This window comes from Motacilla alba, chromosome 4 (assembly GCF_015832195.1).
Source record: "Motacilla alba alba isolate MOTALB_02 chromosome 4, Motacilla_alba_V1.0_pri, whole genome shotgun sequence".
Classification (NCBI taxonomy): domain Eukaryota; kingdom Metazoa; phylum Chordata; class Aves; order Passeriformes; family Motacillidae; genus Motacilla; species Motacilla alba.
The window spans coordinates 42,380,267-42,401,143 of NC_052019.1; the positions used below are offsets into that span (position 1 = coordinate 42,380,267).

The following is a 20,877-nucleotide window of genomic DNA, read 5'->3' on the forward strand; positions in this document are numbered from 1 at the left end:
GGGCTTACATCGTGCTAGAGAAAGTGTCTCCAGTTCCACTCCCTATTCTGTTTTTCTCTACTGGCCAATGGTGTTAACATTTGACAGAAGGGTAGCAGCCAAGAGACTACATTTCTATATGAAGACTGCCAGCTAAGCAGAGGACAGAAACCTAAAGCAGCGCTCCCACAGCTAATAGCACATGCCAAAACATTCACACTCTCTGGGCAGAGGGAGAGCAGGCGAGACTAGAGATGGTGTGCGATCCACAGCCTGGGATTACAGCAGGGGATGTAGGACACTTGGTAGGAAAGCAGGTTACACTGCTCAGGAACAGATCTCTGTACAATTGCAATAAAAATTTCCCTTTCCCCCCAGCAAAATAGAAGAGAAACACTTCTGAAGATGTATTGTAATGGGAGAATGCATGCCTTGTAGCTAGGTGAAACAGCAAGAAAACAGTTTCTGATTCCAACCTTTCCTCTACGTGTGTGTGTGTGTGCTTGCACATGCCTGCACACACAGCCAGAATGCACACTCACCCACAGAACCCAAATATGTGTGTAAGCACACAGAATGCAGTAGACACTTCATGTTCACTCACACAGGGGAACAGTTAAACGCAGCAATCACTGCAAGTATATCCATGCATATGCGCACAGACAAAACCTGGGATTTCCAGCAAAGCTCGAGCAATTCAGTGTAATAAAAAAGGGCTCCTTGCAGCAAAGCACTTAACGAATGGCAGATTGTATCCAAAGGGTGCCATTACCCAAGGGAGCTGGGGGGATTTGGCTGGAGCACACAGTATAAACAAATGGCCTGAAGATTTGTCAGGGTAAGGACTGCATTTAGCACAATCAGAAGGCTTCATCTCCTCTGAAGCCCTATATATTTCTTTCCCAAAGCAGATGAAGCTGCAATATTTTTTCCATACTTTAAAAGTAAAATTTTTGTGAGAGGAATCTAATTTCTGAAAAGTATTGTACCCTCCCAGTATTTTCTCAGTTATGTTCTCCTCTCAGGCCCATTAGCAAAAAAATTAATACCTTTCATTTTAATGTAATTTCATTATTCATTATCTTCTTACATACCAACCAGGGAAAACTGAAAAACCTAACAAGAGACAACACTCATTTTCTGGTTTAAATGGCCAGTACAGTCAAATAACAGCTCTGTCATTGGCTACCTTATAGAAATCACCTTTTCACTTTCCCCTATAACCCATAATTTGAAATATTTGCAACTCCTCTTTGTCTTGAATAAAATATATTATTTACACAATTTCTTTCTATTTTGAGATCTTAGAATTCCTCCTGGACTACAGCTCACACATCACTTGTGCAAGACTCTGATGGAGCATCTATTTCTGATTACAGTCTGGCAAAGTAAATAACAGAAAATTGGAATTCCAAGGAAAAGAACATTTCATGTTTCATCATGTTGTTATGATGAAAAAGGCAGACTTTTAGCTTGATTGTTTTATTTTTACCAATGGGTGCTTAGTGCTATGTTTTTATGCGCTCCCAGAATATGAGCCCGTGTACTCATGGTGTTCCAAAACCTCAAAATCCACAGTCAATTATACTGCTCCAGAATGGTGGCTCTAGATTCCTTACCATCAGTTTCTACAGCAGAGGTACTGCTGGCTCCATCTGTCCCACACAGCCATATTCCTTGTGGCTTTGAAAATGCACTGACTCTTAGAATGCTTGAGGTTGGAAGAGACCTCTGGATGTTATCTGGTCCAACCCACTGATCAAACAGGGACAAAGTCAGATGCCCAGGATCATATCCAGTCAGTCTTCAAAAATGAAGACTCTACAACCTCTCTGAGCAAGCTGACAGTGCTTGACCACCCTCACACTGAAAAAGTTTTATATTTTGTTTAGACAGCACCTCCTGTGTTTCAGTTTGTGTTCCCTGCTTCCAGTTCTGTCATTGTGCAGCACTGGAAAGAGCCTGACTCCATCCCAAACCTTCTCTTCTCCAGGCTGAACAGTCCCAGTTCTCTCAGCTCTTCCTCATAGGATGGATGCTCCAATCCTTTTATTATCTTTGTGGCCCTCTCAGAGGGGCTTTCAGGTAAATTCACATCTTACTTTTGTTGGGGAGCCCAAAACTGGACACAGCACTTCAGGCCTCACCGGTACTAAGGACAGGGACAGGATCGCCTTCCTTCACCTGCTGACCACCTCTCTCCTAACAGCCCAAGGTACTTGTTAGCCTTCCTTGCCACACAGTGCACTGCTGGATCACAGTCAGCTTGGTGTTTGCCAGGACTCCCAGGTCCCAAGGTACCTTCCAGATGGTCAATCCCTGTTATGCACTGCTGCCCCGGGTTGTTTATCCTCAGGTGCAGGACTCTGCACTTTGCTTTCATGAACATCATGTGACTGTTATGGCCCATTTCTCCAGCTTATCGAGGTCTCTTTGAATGACAGCACAACTATGTAGTCTCTCTCACTCCTGAGTTTTATGTCACCTGACATGATGATACATTTTTTTTCAAACTTGCTGAGGGTTCACTCTGTATCAGTGACCAGATCATTACTGAAGAGGTTAAAGAGAGAAGGACAAGGCCCAGAAGACCTGGAGGAGGAAGGCATTGAAAACCTCAGGTGTCCTTTGTCACCAAGTCCTCTGCCCCATTCAGAAGCAGCCCCACATTTTTCCTTGTCTCCCATTTACTGCCGATATACTTGTACCCTTCCTTTCATGCCCTTTGTCAGATTCAACTCCAAGTAGGCTTTGGATTTCCTAAACCCATCCCTGCATGCTTGGACGTAATCTCTATGTGCCTTCTGAGTCACCTGTCCCTGTTTTTACCTCATGGATGCTGCCTTTGTGTTTGAATTTAGTTAAAAGCAACTTGTTCTTCAGTGCAGGCATCTTAGCAGGAAACCAAGCTGCCTTTGCTTGGTTTTCCTGCTCAGGTTGATGGACTGATCTTGAACTCAGAGAATGTGATTCTGGAAAAAAACCTACCAGATCTCCCAGACACCTCATCTCTCTGGGTTCATAACTCACACAGTTTTTCCAAACAAGACCCTGAACAGGCACAAGTTTTCTCTCCTGAAGTCTAGGGCTATGGTCCTGTTATTTGACTTGCTTCCTCATCTCAGGACTCACCATCTCAGTCATCACAATCAAAGCTGTCCCTGGCCTGTGCCTCCCTGGCCAGTGATACAAAGCACTTCCCCTCATTGCCTGCTCCATCACCTACACCAGGATATCACCATGAATGAGCTCCAGAAACCTCTTGCGCTGCTTGTGTGCTCAGCTGTATTGTTGCTTCAGCAGATGTTGCAGTGTCCAAAGCCTGCCATGAGAACTAGGGCCTGGAGACTTCTTCCAGCTGTCCGAAAGTCTCATCTCCTCCTTCCTGATCAGGGGGTTGCAGTTAAAAATATTATTTATGGCATACTAGTCGGCAGCTTGTAACAATCCTGGAAGTACTTCTGTGTAATGGTTTTTCAGTGAAAATACAAGCAAAATAAAACCTGAGTCAGGAAAAAGCTTCTCTCTATATACTGAAGCCCATCCTCTTTTTTCCAGTTGTTTCATCTGTAGGCTAAAGGGTATCCAATAATTACAACTACATTTGAGCTGAAATCAAAATATAGTAACTCACAATTTGGATTATCCAAACTTACACCTTCAAAAGCACAGCTTGATTTATGGATGCCTGGAAGATATTTTGTGCATAAGCTCCCAGCCATCACACAAATACTGCAACACATAAGATCTCCCCTCCAAAGGAATATGTTTGCAAATACTGAACAGCATGCCCCATAATGAACTGCCAATTTAGAGACAGGAATAACTTTTAAAAAACAGTCCTGATTTGGTAGCCACAGATGGGGATAAAGCTGTACTTGTTAATGCCATCCCAGTAAGTCAGGCCCTTTTTTGATTTATGCAAATCTAACCCAAAAAGTAACACATAGCTATGCATTTCTATCACCTCCAATTTCAGCATGAACAAGAGAATAACTGATGAGTGTCAAGGAAGTAACTGGTATATTACCTCTTCTCAGCACAAGCAAAGCCAGCAGCATGATAATACCAGTGAGACCCATGTTCAAATATGCATTATAGTACAAATGCTCCTAAAATAGTTCCAAGAATAGAGCCAAAGAATTCAGAATTTGTCCCCTCCTTATGATTTAAAAAAAACAAACAGTTGAGTGTATTTTATAAGTAATATATATTTAATATATAATATATTTTAAAATACTTAACTGCAAGGAGCAAGATGCCAGCCTCCCTTATACGAAGACATATTGCCCTATAAGGTCACAACTAAGCAGTTTTACTTTATCTATGAACATTTGTACAGCCAAACCTTAGCCTTGCTTAGACTGGTGACAGGGCTGAGCATCCCTTTGTGCTGGGCTAAATAATGAGGTAAGTTTCAGAGCTCAGTGCTGGGACCTTGGAGTATTATTGGACTGACTCCAAAAATGTCAAAACCCCCCTTGCTAGAAAACAAAACTTATACAGATAGTTGCAACGGTTTGTTTGAAATCTCACTGAATTAAGCAAAGCTGAAAATACAAGATTTTTTTTCCCAGCCCTGTACCTCTTTCACAGAGCTACCCTTCTGCTTTCCAAGAACAAGGCAAGGTAAAGAGGGAGCATATACACACACTGCTGTAAAGCAAAGCAGCTGGGAACTGACACTGCTAAATTAGGGCAATCTCATTCATCTACTTAATATACAAAGCAGATCTGAAGAGAAACCTCAAGAAACTGCTCAACAGTTGTCATTCTCTACAAGCAAACAGCCAAAGGAAAGTCTGCTCAAGCATAAGGTAAGTATTCACAGACATATTGCAGACACAGGTAATAACGCTAATAGGTCTTCTACAGCTATAAATAGGTGAGAGATGCCGGATGCTTCTCTTTCTTCTTCACAAAATCAAGAAATAAATAACATCCAAAATTCAGAGACATGTCCCAAAAATAACAGCGGGTGTTTCAAATATGTGGCTAGCCCCTATGGCTATAGAACAGCTGTGCATTGCATAGCTTTAGAGAATTAAAGCTGTTACCTGCACACATTCTAAATGCACAGCCAGCATTAATGACACAGGCCATCTAGGAAGGATTAAGGATTAGTTATCATTTCAACCCAATGAAAGAAGATCTATATTTCTTTTTTAGACACGTAATTCACAGGAGAATCGTGCTTGCCAACACTCTGAAAAAATAATCTTTCAGAATTCTTGCAAACCCACTGTGTTATGATTTCATCTCATGAAATACAACACCTTTACATTAAACCTCATAAAACTAAATCCTGCTGGATCTCTTCCAGGCTCAGAGAATAAACAGCTATATCAGTGATGCCTAGAACAGTAATATCTGGCTCACTGTCGTATGGCATGTTCCCATTTACAGAGGGGAGCAGGTCTGCAAACAGCTAATTCAATATGCTATCACAAAATCCTCACATATAATGAATTTCCCACATAATTGTTCTAAGAAATACTTCAAGAAGAAGGAAAAAAATGCTTTGAAAACTATAATACATATTTATTTATACTAGGTTTTGGGGGGAGAGCTTGTTAACCTGTTCCCTCCCTTCCCCTTAATGTAACACGTTGCAGAGCAGCTCTGGTTTTCAGCAAGCAGGAGTAGGTTAAGCTGTCTGGGGCTCTGGTCGATAGCAAAGGGGAGAAATTTGTTGTCAAAAGAGTTCAAATGCACAGAAGAATATATCTAATGAGTTTACTCTGTAAAACATGATTATTCCCCCTTTGCTGTCAGAAGTGCTACTCAAATTCCTTTCAGGCCTGCCGGTCCAGCCCAGAGCATGAGTAAGGAAGATATCCAAATAATCAGTACAATTACGCCAGGCAACAAAGATCTAGTGCTCAAGCCCTCCTCAGAATCTCAGGACAAATGTCTTCCATAGAGATGGAGACTGATGTATGGCCAGAGAATAAAAGCAATTTTCTATGTGATTTAGAATCTTCTCCCATTTCCCGTGTAGAATTGTGCTTCAGTCCCCTGGTCCAGGCAGAGGTTTGCACGTCTTCATGTGGAAACTGAAGTTACAGACCCATGTATGCAGATGTCACACACTCCTTCCATCTTGCCTATCATTTATCTGGCTAATTACATCTCAGGCAAACCACAACCAGGTCCACAGTGCAGGAACAGGAGCCAAGGAGCACATGAACTGATAGCACTCCTTACCAGGGCCTGAATTCCCCTAAGGTTCCCCTTCTCATTTATTCCATTCTGACCACAGCATTCTGGGTTTTAGTAGCCACAACTGGAGTACGATACTTCTACAGCAAAAGGGAGAGGTTAACAGCACTGTAACCTGCCCATGTCTAGTGACACAAAGCAGAGGGAAGAATCCCAATACATGTGGTCAGGTGGGAGCCAACGGGGAAGGGACAAAGGTTCCCTGGGAATTGTTAGGAGATCTTTTTTGAAGTGGTAGAAGAGAAACATCCCTGTTAAGATGGTTGATTAGATGACACAACAACAGGACAAGGTCGCTGACCCCATCTTCAGAATTAATGAGGAGGGGCTATGTGTGGAGGGCAGTAGATTGTGCCTCCAAGCTCCCTGTCAAACAGAGGACTATGCAGGACACCTTCAGTAGCTGGACATCACACTCCTGGTCCTTCCCTGGGGTGGGGAACACTGACACTCTAGGAACGCTCACCATGGATTTATGGTTCTCTTGACCAGCAAGTGACTTCTGTCAGAAAACTACTATATATATGAGTGTTAGAATTACAAACATTTGAGGGTGGGAGGAGAGAATGGCACTCTTGATCATCTGAGAAGCTCTAACTTTGAACTGGCTAATGACCCCAGCCCACAACTAGCCACTCTTATTAGGGGCACACCCAGGCAGACTCCGCAACACAGCGTCAGGGGAAGTCACAGTGTCCACAGGGGCAAATAATTGTGAGGGGAAGAGAAGCAAAAAAGAACAAAACACAGGTGACAGCACACCAACGTGAACTGGTATTGTCCTTCTTAAGAGCTTACTCTGATATTTCAAGCACAATTTTCAACACAACTTCATCATTTTCAACCAAACCAAATGAAGATAATGCAACATGGTTTCAGCTTTGTTCATCTTTTTCAGCGTGAACTCTTTCAACCCCCAAATGCATAACTCTAAACACTAAGTAGCAAAGTATACATGTCTGTAAACCATGGTAACTTTTATTTTTAATGTTTATAAAACTACTCAAAACAACATGATTTCACTAAATATCCACAGAAATAAATATTAATTCTAAACTGACCCTTTCACACTTTCTGCTACAACTTTAAGTAAAGGGTCTAAACAAACCTTGTTTGCTGTGAAATCCTCTAGAGAAAACAATACTGCACAAATAAACCAGAGAAATACATTCTCACATTTTTTCCAAAAATTAAGTTTTCCCTGCAGAAAGTAAGTCACCCCAACTACATATCAGCTGGGAACATGGGATGCAAGACACTTACTTCCCTCAAAACTAGGAGTTACAACAATAGCAGAAGACCAAGCAACAACAAACTATTTGGGTGGCCAAAAGGCAGCTAAGATGGATTAGTCCCACAGTCAACAGAGAGCTGGGAATACTGAAAATATTGAAATTTACAGAAACAAATTATTAATTTAAAGTATGAAAATCCATCAAAATAATAAATAAATGGGCTAGATAGTCCTAAAACTCACCTCAGCTTATACTACAAGTATGCATTTGCATGTACTGAGAAAGGAAAAACAGATGTGGAGAAGAGCATGTTTATAATGCATTTCAAACAGGAGTTCCTTTACAAGACTCTTCAGCTTTACCTGTCTGCACCAAGTTCAGGAAAGCAAAACTGTACAATTCTAGCCTGAAAGCAGAATAGTAGAAGAAAGAAGAAATTTGAGATGTTGAACAAAAGTTTTGATATATTCCTTGAATACAGGGTAAATGAAAGTTGCTTGCTTTTTCTCAGTTATTTCTGAACTTGTGCAAACTGCAAATATAATACCAATACATCATAAGCTATGTCATGCAGACTGCCTCTGAGTCAGCTACTTCAAACTTCTGGATTTTTTTTTTTTATTATTGAAAATACCAACTCTAGAGTCTGCAAATATATTTAAATTACTGATCATGGGCCTACTAGTTTGATTATTTTAATCACTGTGTAATTTAATTCCAATGCAATACAGAGGCTTGCTGATTAGATCAATCTGACATCTCTGTTTCATTTTTTTTTTTTTAATAGCATAGCTTTGGGGAACAGGTTCTCTTGATTTTGCATTTTAAAATGTCTTACTACAAATTATTATTATTATAAAATAATTTCCCTTGACAAGTAACGGGTGTCCAGACCTTGAGGCCATGAGACTAGCTATCTATCAGCAAATCTGACATTTCCCTGCAAGAAGCAATTAGTGCTGAAAGTGAGTTTCTGTACCTGCCTTACTCACACACTCATTTAGAGCTCTTTTCTCTGCTAAGCACTGCAGAAGCAGAGCAGTCAGTGGCTATTCTTGCCCATCCATCTGCAGATTTATGTGACCCCCCCCCCAGCACACAGATCCACACCAAAGCTCACCAATGTCCACAGCTTCAGCCACTCATCAGGGGAAGTACTAATGGTAACTTTGGACACAAATGGCCAAAACCCACCAAAGTCCTAACAGGGAGTAAAATTTGGAGCTAGACCCCTCATCACAGCAACAACAGCAAACTCACATGGTGGCCAATGGTGGCAGTATTTCTGTCCCCTGTCACCCCGCCCAGATGGAGGCAGCAATTCTCCTTTCTCCCCACCTGAAGCACCCATGCCCCTCACAGAAGCCAGGCATTTTAGCATAAACACCCTGTCCTTTTGTATGGCTCACGCCGTGGGGCCCCGCTCTCTGCTCAAGGTGCTAGCTACTACCAGGCTGCAAATAGCAGCTAGGGGGAAAGAAAGGAAAGATTTATTACATTACAGCTTTTTAAACAAAATACACTAGGAAAACCAGGTACCATGCAATTATATCCCTCCAGGGCATGGTTCTGCTACCTTTGCTATCCAGCACTTAGATGAGATAGATAGTAAAGGGAATGGTAATTACAAACAGAAATTCTGCATGAGCAGAAATGCTCACCACGACAAAAACTGTAGCCAGATATAGATACGTGTCTGATAAATTTGAAGGATTGTAACTTACTGAAGTACTAGCATACAAATAAATCTGGATTTCTATACATTCATGTGTGTGTGTGTGTGTGCATAATACAACATCTAAGCACCTATTTTTACTGCTTTGTATAAATGGAAAGTACAAAGCAACATTAAAAAGGAGAGGTCTGGAATAATATTTAATAATGTTCCTACAGAAAACATTCCAAACAGATTAAAAAAAAAAAAAAGAAGAAGAAAAACTGAAAATTTAAAGATACTAAATGCAGGGAAACTATGGAGGGAATGACCACTATAATTTAAAAAGCAATAAAAGTGAAAACCTAGAAAACTCTGTGTGATTTGGTTTCATTTCCATTTGAAAGTAATCAGCCTCAATTTGATCTTTCCCACCCATGATAGAGTAGAGATGGCCTGGAGTTCCAGTCCCCAAACAGAGTTTCTAGAGAAGAAGGGCAGCGAGCAGAAATACAGAGCATGGTGTTTCTAGGGGGAAGATCGATACCCCGTGTCACCGGGCAAAGGAAAACACCACACGGTGTGCACAAGCGCCACCAAGAGGTTCTTCTGCCTCCGCCCAAAGAATTTTTTCCCCCTGTGCCGCTCGGGCACATCCTCAACACCTTTCGAGCATGCTCGCCGCTGCATTTTCAGTGAGCATTCCAAACGGAAAGCAAAGAAAAGGAGAACTTATTTTTTAAGGGTTCCTTCCAAAGAAGAGGGGAGAAGAGGGGAAGATATATCTACAGCACGCGCAGTTTTTGACAATGGAACTTTTAAATGTTGTGGCAACAGAAAACAAGATTGCTGCCCAGTCTGGATCTGGAAAATGTTAAATTCCACCTTATCAGCCACCGAAACAGCACCGGGAGGGATCTGCTGCTGAGCTGCCTCACATCAAAATCTATGCAATCCTATTTTTTTCCTGTCAAATTCAACTACAAGATTCAACTAGTAATAATATTTCTGTAATGTGATGTTGGAGAACATTTTTAAAGGTAAGCAGAAATTTTCTTCAGATGTTTTCATCGTGGTGAGAAAACCAGTTTTGCCCTCATCACTGCCCTTTCATGAGCTGAAGAGAATGAGCTGAAAAGCCACAGGTATTTTGTTCCTGTACAATGTTAAGGGCAAGTCCTCAAGCTCCAGTTTTTTGCTTAGAAAGACCCTGAGGTCAGTATTCCCCTAATCTGCTTGGCCTGGCTCCTCTCACCACTCAGTGGGGCTGGACTCAATTCAGGGGTGAAAGCATCACCCAGACATTTGGGGAAAGTGGGTGCTTTGTGCCAGGTAAGGCTTGGCTGCCCTCCATGCATCCATGCCTCCCTTTGCAAATCATTGCTCTCAAAGTGGCAAATGATCCATCCTAGTCTCACCATCTCCCACCAAGGGAAACCAATCTGGGGGCTGCCCAGGAGCTGAAAGCTCAACGTTTTCTCCAGGAAGGGGAGAGGGGTGGAAACCTTGAATTAAGCCTCCCAGGTGAGGGTGCAGGAATCGTAGAGAGGTCTCAGGAGTGTCAGGCTGCAAGCCACCTGGTTAAACCCAGAATTTGGAGCATTGACTTAGACTAAATGGTCTCTAGAAGTTCCCTCCAGCCACAATTATCCCATGATTCTGCAACCCAAAAAGACAATGACACCTTCATGTCTCTGACAAAGGAATGTGAGGCCCAGGCTGGAAGAGTCATCAGAGGCAGCAGCTTTTGCCTCAAAGCTCATCACATCCCCAAATCACCCCATAGAGTCGGGAGAAGGAAGAAGCAAAGAGGCTTCCACACACAGTGCATAGCTAGGTAAGGGACTGAGGGATCCCAAAGCAGAAGATATGGAAAGGTATGACACGAATTATTAAATTCATACTCTTTATTGCAGCCTGTGTTTAAGCAAGTGTGTTGCCTATTCTTTAGCAGACATGCAAGTGTCAATACATTCTCCCCTTTCTGCATCTTGGCTTTCAGGACTGGTCAAAACAAAAAAGAACAGAAGTTCATAATTCTTATCAAGGCTTGAAAACCAGGGGAAGCAGCACCATGGTTTCAACTTAGAGGGCACAGAACAGGCACACTCCCTAGAACACAATGCTACACTGAACCCCATGAAAGTTCCAAGGACTCCAGTCATATTCCCCATAGTTCATTCATTTTCACCACCATCTATCAGGTAACTGAGGGTTGGGGCACAACTGGAGCTGAGGTTCTTTCTTTCAAGGCAGCTCATTCTCTCACTTAACTCCCAGGATTTAAGGTGATTTAAGCACTTGAGGATTAAAGATGTTTTAACAGCTTATATACATTTAAACATCTAAAGTGGCTTAAACGCTTATGCTACTTTCAGGGTTTTAAAGTAGCTTAACTATCCATAGCACCTGATGAATTTACGGGTGCTCAAAAGCCTATGCTGCCTTTAAAACAATTTAAAAATATTTTTTAATACATTAAAAAAATAAATTATACCTTAAAACATTATCGTATTTTAGGGGCGCAGTCCTGCTTGGGTCCTGCCAGGTTGCACCAGGTCGCCCAAAAGCCACCAGCCGGATGGCTTTCGTGAGAGATGGATCCCAGCGCCTTACCCGCCACCAGCGGGCCCAGCACCTGCGCTGGAGAGCCGGGGCGGGGTTGAACGCCCCGGGGCGGGAGAGGCGGCACCGCTCCTTGGTTCCGTTCCCAATTAGCGCGAGCTAGGGGATGGTTATTGGCCCGAGCGCGTGCCGCGGGACACTCCCCGGGGACGCTCCCGGGCCGAGCCGGGCACATCCTCCGCCCTGCCCCGGCCCGGCCCGGCCCTCCCCGACGTGTGCCCCCGGCAGCCGGGAGCAGTGACACCGGGGCAGCCAGAGCAGCCCCGCTCCGCCCGCAGCGCCGTGCGGTGCGAGGGGCGGTGCTGGCGCTGCGCGGCGGGGCCGGGCCGGCAGGGCGAGCATCACCCGCACCCTGGGAAGGTGGCTGGGGTCGTGGTGAACGGGCTCTGCTGCCCCGCAGCCACGCCGAACACGGGTCCACAGGCTGGGAACTGGCAGCGAGGAGCACTGACGGCAGCGTCGCCCTCTGGCGCTTTCACCTGCAAGGGATCAGAGCGAGGACACCAGTGGTTGCTCGGGTCTGCAGGCCTGGGTTGGTTTTGTTTACGTGATCTCGGGTCATTTCAAACTTTAGAGTAAGTGAGTTCACCGGGGGTCATTAAAAATGGAAATAATAAGGTCTCAATAAAACCTTGTTTTAAATCAAAGCTTAATCCGGGAAAACGTGTTGTTTTTCTGCTTATTTCCTGTGGGCTGGAAACAAACAAACAATTCTGGCGAGAAGAATGAGCAGGTTTCTGTCAGAAGTATCTCATCCTCCACTACAGAGAATGGTGGTTGTCTCTAGTCTAAACAGTCTGCTCTGATTTGGGTCATTGCTTCCACATAGCCTATCCGTGGAAAGTAGCATTTGGGGAATTTACGGAGCAGGCAAATTTTCTTCCGATCATGCTGAAATCCATGTGAGGGGAAAGGAGAGAGAAAAACAATCCACAAACTTGTCCATTTTATGAAGACCTGGTGAACAGCCCGACCGTTCAGGGTAAGAACAAACCTGTGGGTAGATTTCCTTCTACCAAAGAGGAGTTTGGGGACAGAGGCTTGCAGAACCAGCACTAGGAGCTGGAAGGGATATTCCTGGCAAGTGACAAAGCCTACAGCCTCTGACACTTGGTAAAATAGGCTTAAAATGGGCACCATTTAAGCCATCAGTGGGATTCAGTCCTATGGAAGGCAACTGAGTCCAGCAGCTTACATGTGCTCTGTTTAAAAGTAATTAATGGCAAGAGCATGTGGCGCTGTAAGAAATAAACTACTTTTAAGGCCTACCACAAGTGATACTAGACACACAGGATATTTATTTTCCAGGTATCAAACTTCAGGAGAGAATCTGACCTACAGGGAGGTTATATTCATCAGCTTGGCCTACTGGAAGGGATCTTGGAATCCCCACTGAAAGAGCTGGCACTGGCTTCACCATGTGACAGCATCCTGCCTGGGGCAGCGCTGCAGCCATTCCAGCATGGCAGACCTGTGCCTCCCTGGTGGGAATGCTGCAGGTACCATCTCCTTGCTATGCCACAAGCAATGAGTCTCATCTCTGGGAAGCCCAGTGGGAAACTGGATGCACAGGGATCCTGCAATTTACAGAAGTCATTATGGCTGAGGCTAGCTTCCCATAAAACATCTCTATAAGGAGAAATATTCAGTAGCTGATTAATGAATGTGGTTTACCACAAAATGATACTACACAGGCCTACTCTTTTCAATAATAATCCCATAAATAATATTACTAAAAATCCAAGAATTGTCCAAAGCACACTGAAGCTGAGTTGTGATCCCAGCGCCTTGCCTGTTGTCTTCCCCTTGGTGTTAAATCAACACAAACACAATTTTTTAAGGGAGTTTCTAGGTGAAGACAGGAGTGAAGGGAAAGGGATGTGCCTACGCTGCACGGAGCCAGGCCCGCGCGTTTAGCTTCAGAAAAACGTGCTAGTATTTCGAAAGCACTTGGATTCTTCCACTCGGGGAAATCCCCCACTGGCAGTCGGGGGCCATCCAGGGGCTGTAGGGCCCGGGACCGCTGCAGGCCCCCGCTCCTGGCAGGGGAGAGCCAGGGGCAGGAGGGGCTGGGGGCAGCAGGAGGGCCCCGCCTGGCAGCCCCCAGGGCTTGGCGCTGCCGAGCCGGAGCGGGGCCGGGGGTGCCGGCAACCCCCAGTTGCTGCCTGCGGCTCCAGCTCCAGGGCGAGCCCTGCCAGCACCGCAGGGAGGGGCCGGAGGTGCCAGACACCCCCCGGGGGATGAGGGAGCCGCCAGCTTCGCCCCTTGCCTGGGAACCGGCCCGACCACATCTCCCGTCCGCTGGCAGCGAGAACTCCAGACGCGGGCAGGGGCTGCCGGGGGGAGCGCGGCAGCTCCGCAGCAGCTGTGCCAGAGGCAGAGCTCACCTCCAGCTCCCCGCGGCCCCTGCCCGGCACAGGAGCTCCTCGGGGTTCTTTGTCCGCCGGGATCTTTCCCTCCTTCTCCGTGCTCGCACGGTAACGTTCCTTCCAAAGATTTCCTGCCAAAAGACAATCCCCCTGAGCAAAAGCAGACCGAGAAAGTAGTGACCAATCCTTTCTGGATGGCTGTCACCAGGCTCCTCCCAGCCCCCGCTCCCCCTGCTATTTGCATACAAAAAAATCCAGAAAACTCCCGTTTGCCCCAGCATCTCGCTCAGACTCTCCGTCCCCGCCTGGCAGCAGGAGTCCGGGCTGGGGGACGCTGCCTGCGGCTGAGGTAGCGTCGCGCCGCCCGCCCCGTCACCCCGGCCCCCCGAGCCTTTCGCCAGACCCCCCTCCACCTCCTCCGCGCCCCAAAATGCAGCGCCGCCTCTGCGCCCTGCTCCTGCTGGCGTCCCAGTGCATGGGCTCGGCCGCCGGGCTCTTCCCCTTCGGGGAGCCCGACTTCTCCTACAAGCGCTCCAACTGCAAGCCCATCCCCGCCCCGATGCTGCTGTGCCGGGGCATCGAGTACCAGAGCATGCGGCTGCCCAACCTGCTGGGGCATGAGACGGTGCAGGAGGTGCTGGAGCAGGCGTCCACCTGGATCCCTCTGGTGCAGAAGCAGTGCCACCCCGACACCAGGAAGTTCCTCTGCTCCCTCTTTGCCCCCGTCTGCATCGACGACCTGGACGAGATCATCCAGCCCTGCCACTCGCTCTGCGAGGAGGTGAAGGAGAGCTGCGCCCCGGTGATGTCCGCTTTCGGCTTCCCCTGGCCCGACATGCTGGACTGCAGCCGCTTCCCCAAGGACAACGACCTCTGCATCCCGCTGGCCAGCAGCGACCACATCCTCCCCGTCACCAGGGAAGGTAAGAGGGAGCGGCGGGTCGCCCCCGGAGCGGCAGCATCTGCCCCGCTGAGGCGCCCCGACAGCGGGGTCCCTCCGCGGCTTTCCACGGGGGAACGAAGGCGTCTGCCTTCAGTTACAGCCCCGCTGCTCCGGGACCGGGGGGCCGGGGAGGTGGCCGCAGACCAGGCTAAGGGAGGCTTTTCCTAGGCGGCCGGGGAATCCGCAGGCACCGTCGGGGAGCTGTCACCGGCCTGCACCCATGTCCATCCTCAAAGAAAAGGTCTGGGATTCGGCGCTGGAGCCGCGCGGCATCCAGAGGGTCGATCGCCTTGTACGAGAGCCGTCGCTGTAGCGCGGAGCTGGGGTGCTCTGTGTCGTGTTTCGACCTCCCTCCCCACTCCCCTTGTACTTTTTTACGCGCTAAAACAAAAACTTTTGGTTGAGGCGTGACCTTAAAAGTCCACCGTGACCCCTGTAGCGGGTCTGCCGCAGGATAAGGCGGGACAAAGTGCTCGGGCAGCCTCGGGGCTGGGGGAGAAGGAGCAGGCTCTGGGGTGAAGGGATGGAAAGCTGGCCTTTCCCAAAGGGTTCCCAACGCCACCTGCTGTTCCTTTCTCCCCGGGCCTGACGGGGACTGTTGCTTGCATTTGCAGCACCCAAGGTCTGTGACGCCTGCAAAAACAAAAATGAAGACGATAATGACATCGTGGAAAACCTCTGCAAAAACGACTTTGGTAAGTGGAAGCAGAGCTCCTCTCACTTGAAACTTGAGAGTCGAGGTTCAGGTACAGCTCCCAATGGAGTCAGCAAGGGATGTGCCTGAATAAAGGCAGGGCTTTGACCATCGGGTCATGAAACACAAAATTCCTCCTTGGAGTAAAAAGTAGCCCTTTTTATCATTCTTTTCTGTTTACTGTTTTGAAGTAGTGCTCTTTTATGTGGATGTTGCTGGCAAACCCAATAGAAAGTAAAATGAGAAGAAAAAAAAAAAAAAAGAGAGAATCTTTCATGCAGACTATTGCCTGGGGAGAAGTAGAGCAAAGCTTCATTTAGATGTTTGAGACAGAGCTGCATGACCAATCTCAGTGTATCGTAAGAAAGACTCTCTGCAGATTAAGAATGAAGCTCTATATATCATTTGACAGAGAAGGTAATGCACAGACAATTGGGGATATAAACTTAATGGGAAGATCTGGGGTTAGAAGAGGACAAGAAAGCCCCTTCAACACAGACAACTGAAGGACACATTATCCACACATTAGCATTTCAAGAGCAAAAGGGAATAAGGAGGGGAATCCTTTTACAATAGGTCAGTGTTTAATACCTGGAAACAGATTTGTAGTATAAGTATCTACAACAATTCAAAAGTCTTTCTTAAAAAAAAAAAAAAAGCAAAAACCCACCCAAAACCTGAAACTATGATTGTGGGACATAATTGCTAAAACAATCAATAGTTTTGGCCTGGCAAATTGCACTCAGATAAATCCTCCTAAAGCTAAACATGCCCCACAGCTTCTTACAGAGCCCTGTAACCCCCTCCTAGTTATTTTACCAAATCGAATGCAGCTGTTGGACCAATTTGCCCTCCATGGGATCTATTCTTTCAAAAAAACAATGCATGTGAAATATCATTTCCTTACAGGTTTGCCTAAAATCCTCTCCAGCCTAATAAATTAAGTGTAGAAGTTTTGAGCTGCAGCAGAGATCAGGTTTCAGATTAGGTCTAGGTACTTGCCTCCCTACCTCCCCTTCAAATGCTACTTTGAGGAAGGCTGCCCTTTCCCAGCAAAAAAAATGGTGCTCTGCTTAGTGTAGCAAACCTGCCCTCTCTCTGTTGCAAACAGGAGAAAAGCTGGAAAAAATATTAATTTAGAAAGGAAGGGGAAAGAGGGGGAGGGGAAAGAGGAGAAAAGAAATCCAAAAACCTCAGCCCTAAGGTTGATTCAAACTGAAATGACTTGCATGCCCTTTGTGGCTTTAGAAATGGAGCCACCTGCTGCCTCTTCTGTCAGCCCTGACAGTTTAATTAGCAATAGAGCACCTCCCTCCCCAGGTCCTCTTTATGTGCACTAATGGGAAAAAAACCTCTCAATCTCTCTCCCTCTCCCCACTTCCCCCTCCCCTCGCTCTATTAGCCTTGAAGATAAAAGTGAAGGAGATTGCCTACATCAATGGGGATACCAAGATCACCCCTGAAACAAAGAGCAAAACCATCTACAAGCTGAATGGGCTGACAGAAAGAGATCTGAGGAAGATAGTGCTCTGGCTCAAAGGTGGCCTCCAGTGTACCTGCGATGAGATGAACGACATCAACGTCCCGTACTTGGTGATGGGGCAGAAGCAAGCTGGGGAACTGGTGATCACCTCGCTGAAGCGGTGGCAGAAAGGGCAGCGGGCTTTCAAGCGGTTCTCCCGCAGCATCCGCAAACTGCAGTGTTAGTGGCTTCGGCTCTGGCTGTCCTCCAGCAGCCACCCCTGTCCCAAGCTCTCTGGGCCTCCAGCTCCTTCCTGCTTTGGCCCCTGTGAGCCTCCAGATGCCGTGGGCACGAGACACAGCTGCCCGAGAGGGGAAGAACCCCTCCGTTTTTGTACATAGGTTAAAATGTAATAAAAAAAAAAATAATGACTATTTTTGGGAAGTATTAAAGTATCTCGCTTAAAGCTTGGGGGTTTTTTTATGGTTGCAAACGTGACTTTGGTCTGAGGTCTTTCCCTCTTGGTTTCGGTAATGTTGGTTCATTTCTATTGCTGCTGCTCTGTGTGCGTGCATGTTTGTTGTGCCACAGCAGGAGCCACAGAGAAAGCCAAGCGTGCGGCTGGCCTGTCACCGCGGGCACGGCGCTTCCGCTGAGGTGACACGGCTTTCCATCCCTATTAACGCTGTAAAGGTCACGTTACGACTCTTGCATGTGATACATAGGCACCAGTAAGAGTATATTATTAACCATTCTCACATTTTATTTTCCACAAGTCTGAGCCCTTCTCTCTCAGAAAGAAAAAAAAAAACAAAAAAAAAAAAACAAACAAGTTTTGGAGCTGGTTGATCTGAATGCAACTTTTTTTTTTATTATTTTGCAAATTAAACCATCTGTAGCCTAACTGTAATATACCTAGTGGTTAATCTGAAAGAGTTGTAAAATATTGCTTTAATTAACCTTGTAAATACTCCAGATAAATGTTATATTCTTGTATATAAACTTTACATCATAGTTTACTCATTGTCTCCGTCTGTATTCACTTTAATCCATTTTGGGAGAACTGGGAGAAAGATGTCCAACTGGACTTTGTCATGGCAAAGCAGACTTTGTCATTCCACCCTAAGTGGCCAGTAGAAAAGCCCATGAAGCCTCTACTGCTGCAATCAGAAAATCTGTAGTGGACCTCATTTCCCTGAAGATGAGCCCACAAGACACAGGACTGAAGTTCAGTCAGCTCATTTTAATAAGTGTCTCTTGAGCTCTTGGAGATGAGGCTTCTTTTCTGTGGCTCCTTTGTTCGGCTGCCTGCATTTTCTCATCTTCTCAGAGGACTTTCCTGACATGGAATTGCAATGAGACCACTGTCTTAAAAATTAAATCCATCTTTCCATTTCTTGAAAAAGACATATTAAGGAGAAAAATGTAATTCGCAACTTGCGATTCAGAATAATGGTAGAGCAAAGCATTTTTTTTGTGTGTATGTACACTCACTATTCTTATTGAGAAAGAAAATAAAAGATACCTAATAGTATAACTAAATGAATGTTTTTCAGCATTTTTCTTACAAATGTTGTCTGATGAAGAGTATTACCTGAATTTTATTGTATTTATTGACTGAAAAATAGTCTTGCTTCCCAGTGCTGTTACACATAGAAAATTTTTCTTAGTTTCACTGACAGGATGAGTAGTCCCATATTCTTAAGAACAACATTTTATGTTAACTCTTCACTGACAGAATACAAATCCATCACTAGACTTTTCTGTAAAGTAAAAAAATCACATTATTTTCATAAATTTAATGTTATTTTTCATCATCAGGATCAAAAGATGAAAAGGAAAATGCAGCATGTACATTGTTTCAGAAAAATGAGTTGTTTGCCCTCTCCCACAGTCTTAATGCATTCACTGTACCTGGTACAAACAGTGGTAGGATGCTGAGCATGCAAGAAAATAATAAGCCTCATAAATGTCCTTTTTTAAAAAATTTACAAAGGGAAAAAAGTAGCCGGTCACCAAACAAAATCCCCATTTCAAACTGGCTCTTTATTATTTTGTGAAACGGTGCCTGTATTTAAAGATCAATACCTTGCTGAAATGTGATTAAAACCATTCTTCTGAATGAACCTGACTTATTAGGAAACAGATTTGACTATTTTCGTGTTATTGTGTCATTATTTTAACACCAGCACTCTGTACATCATCTTACAGAGCCATTTGCATTCAGGTGTTTTATCACTCTACCCATTCTGCTCAGCGTATGATGTAATGCCTGTACCTGAACAGCCTTGGGTTTAGGGGGAACAAGCTCACAAATACAGAGGAGCTGGGTAAAGATGAACCTGCAGAAAACAGGCATGTGTACCCCGCAGAGGAAAGCACTTTGAAGAGGAGGTTGTTGCAATGCAGTCACTGGGGACCGAAAATGAACAGCCAGGACTGTTGCACACAGCCTGCCTTACAGATACTAAGTTGTCCTACAGCAGCCATAAAATTATCTTAATTGGGCTGTCCTAGAAGGCAGCAGTACTGATGCTGATGAGGACAGACAGGTCACAAGTTACTCACTCTGGGGTCATGTTAAGGCCAAGACCATATAACAGACTTTTGCCAAATTACTTAAATGTATAAAGACATACCACCTATGATCAAAAGTGCCCTGTCTTAAAGAAAAACCTCATACCACATTCCCCTTCACAACATAAACACAGTTACACCAGCAAAATCCTGTTCATATCAGGAAAAATTCAGGAGAAGGAGAACAAACTTAACTGGCAAACATCCAATTTTGCTAGCATAATCAGCTGGATTAAGAGCACCCTGCCATACAGATGCCTTACTGATAAAGCCCTCTGCCTGTGGCTGAGTCACTGGGACTGTCCACTCTCGAGGTGAATTGACAGGGGTAGGATTGCCTTTCAGATAACCAGGATTTAGGCAAATGTGAAAAGTAATGGGATTCACCTTTTCACAAAGTTTCATTGCTTTGTTCTAGTAGTATTGTATTTAAAGATGGGTCATATCCGCCCCACCAAGAAGTGTCAATGTTTGTTGTACAGCTTCTAGTGGTGTAAATGCCAGACATTGCAAACTATTCAACTGAAAATTAGGATTTTAAAGTCACAGCCTGAGGAAACTTTACCTCTCAGATACTGGCAAAGAGGTAAACACATACATTTTTACTCTTACTTGCTCAAAAATAACTGAAAATCTTTGACTGTGCCAGGAAAATAGTGAGCCGAACATATAACAAAAATTATCAGAGCCTGTTACTTCTCATAATTGTGTCACAGATACTTCAGAGTAACTTTATTAGCTGGTATGGTCCATTCCTAACAAAGGTTTTGTTTTTTTTTTTTTTTTGCAATTGATGAAAAAAGACAACCCACTGCTGCATTTTTTCAGACATTTTTTGTCTTTTTCTAAAAAAAACAATGTTTTTATGCAGCCAATTATGTAGCTTCCATTGTATTTGCTTTCATAAAAACTATAAAAGCAGCTGACTACAATGGATTAGTTTAAGAACAATAATAATGACACTTGACATTTATACAGAATTTTCCATTTAGTTTCTCAGACTGCCTTCACAAAAATAGGCGTTAATATCCTTTTGCAGATCAGCAAAATGAGGCACAGTGAAGTGAAATAACTCATTCAAAACCACCCAGCAAGTCTTTTACAGTCAAGAAAAACA

The 20,877-nt window shown here is 44.9% G+C and overlaps 1 protein-coding gene across 1 annotated transcript; it reads left to right on the plus strand.

Moving 5' to 3' along the window:
• The first annotated feature begins 14,378 nt into the window (after nucleotides 1–14,378).
• On the plus strand, nucleotides 14,379–18,725 carry SFRP2 (secreted frizzled related protein 2). The gene is made up of 3 exons (XM_038136599.1): nucleotides 14,379–15,007; nucleotides 15,642–15,722; nucleotides 17,124–18,725. Exons 1-3 carry the CDS (start codon nucleotides 14,515–14,517, stop codon nucleotides 17,426–17,428), a joined length of 879 nt encoding a protein of 292 aa, XP_037992527.1. The 5' UTR covers nucleotides 14,379–14,514; the 3' UTR covers nucleotides 17,429–18,725.
• Nucleotides 18,726–20,877: the final 2,152 nt, after the last annotated feature.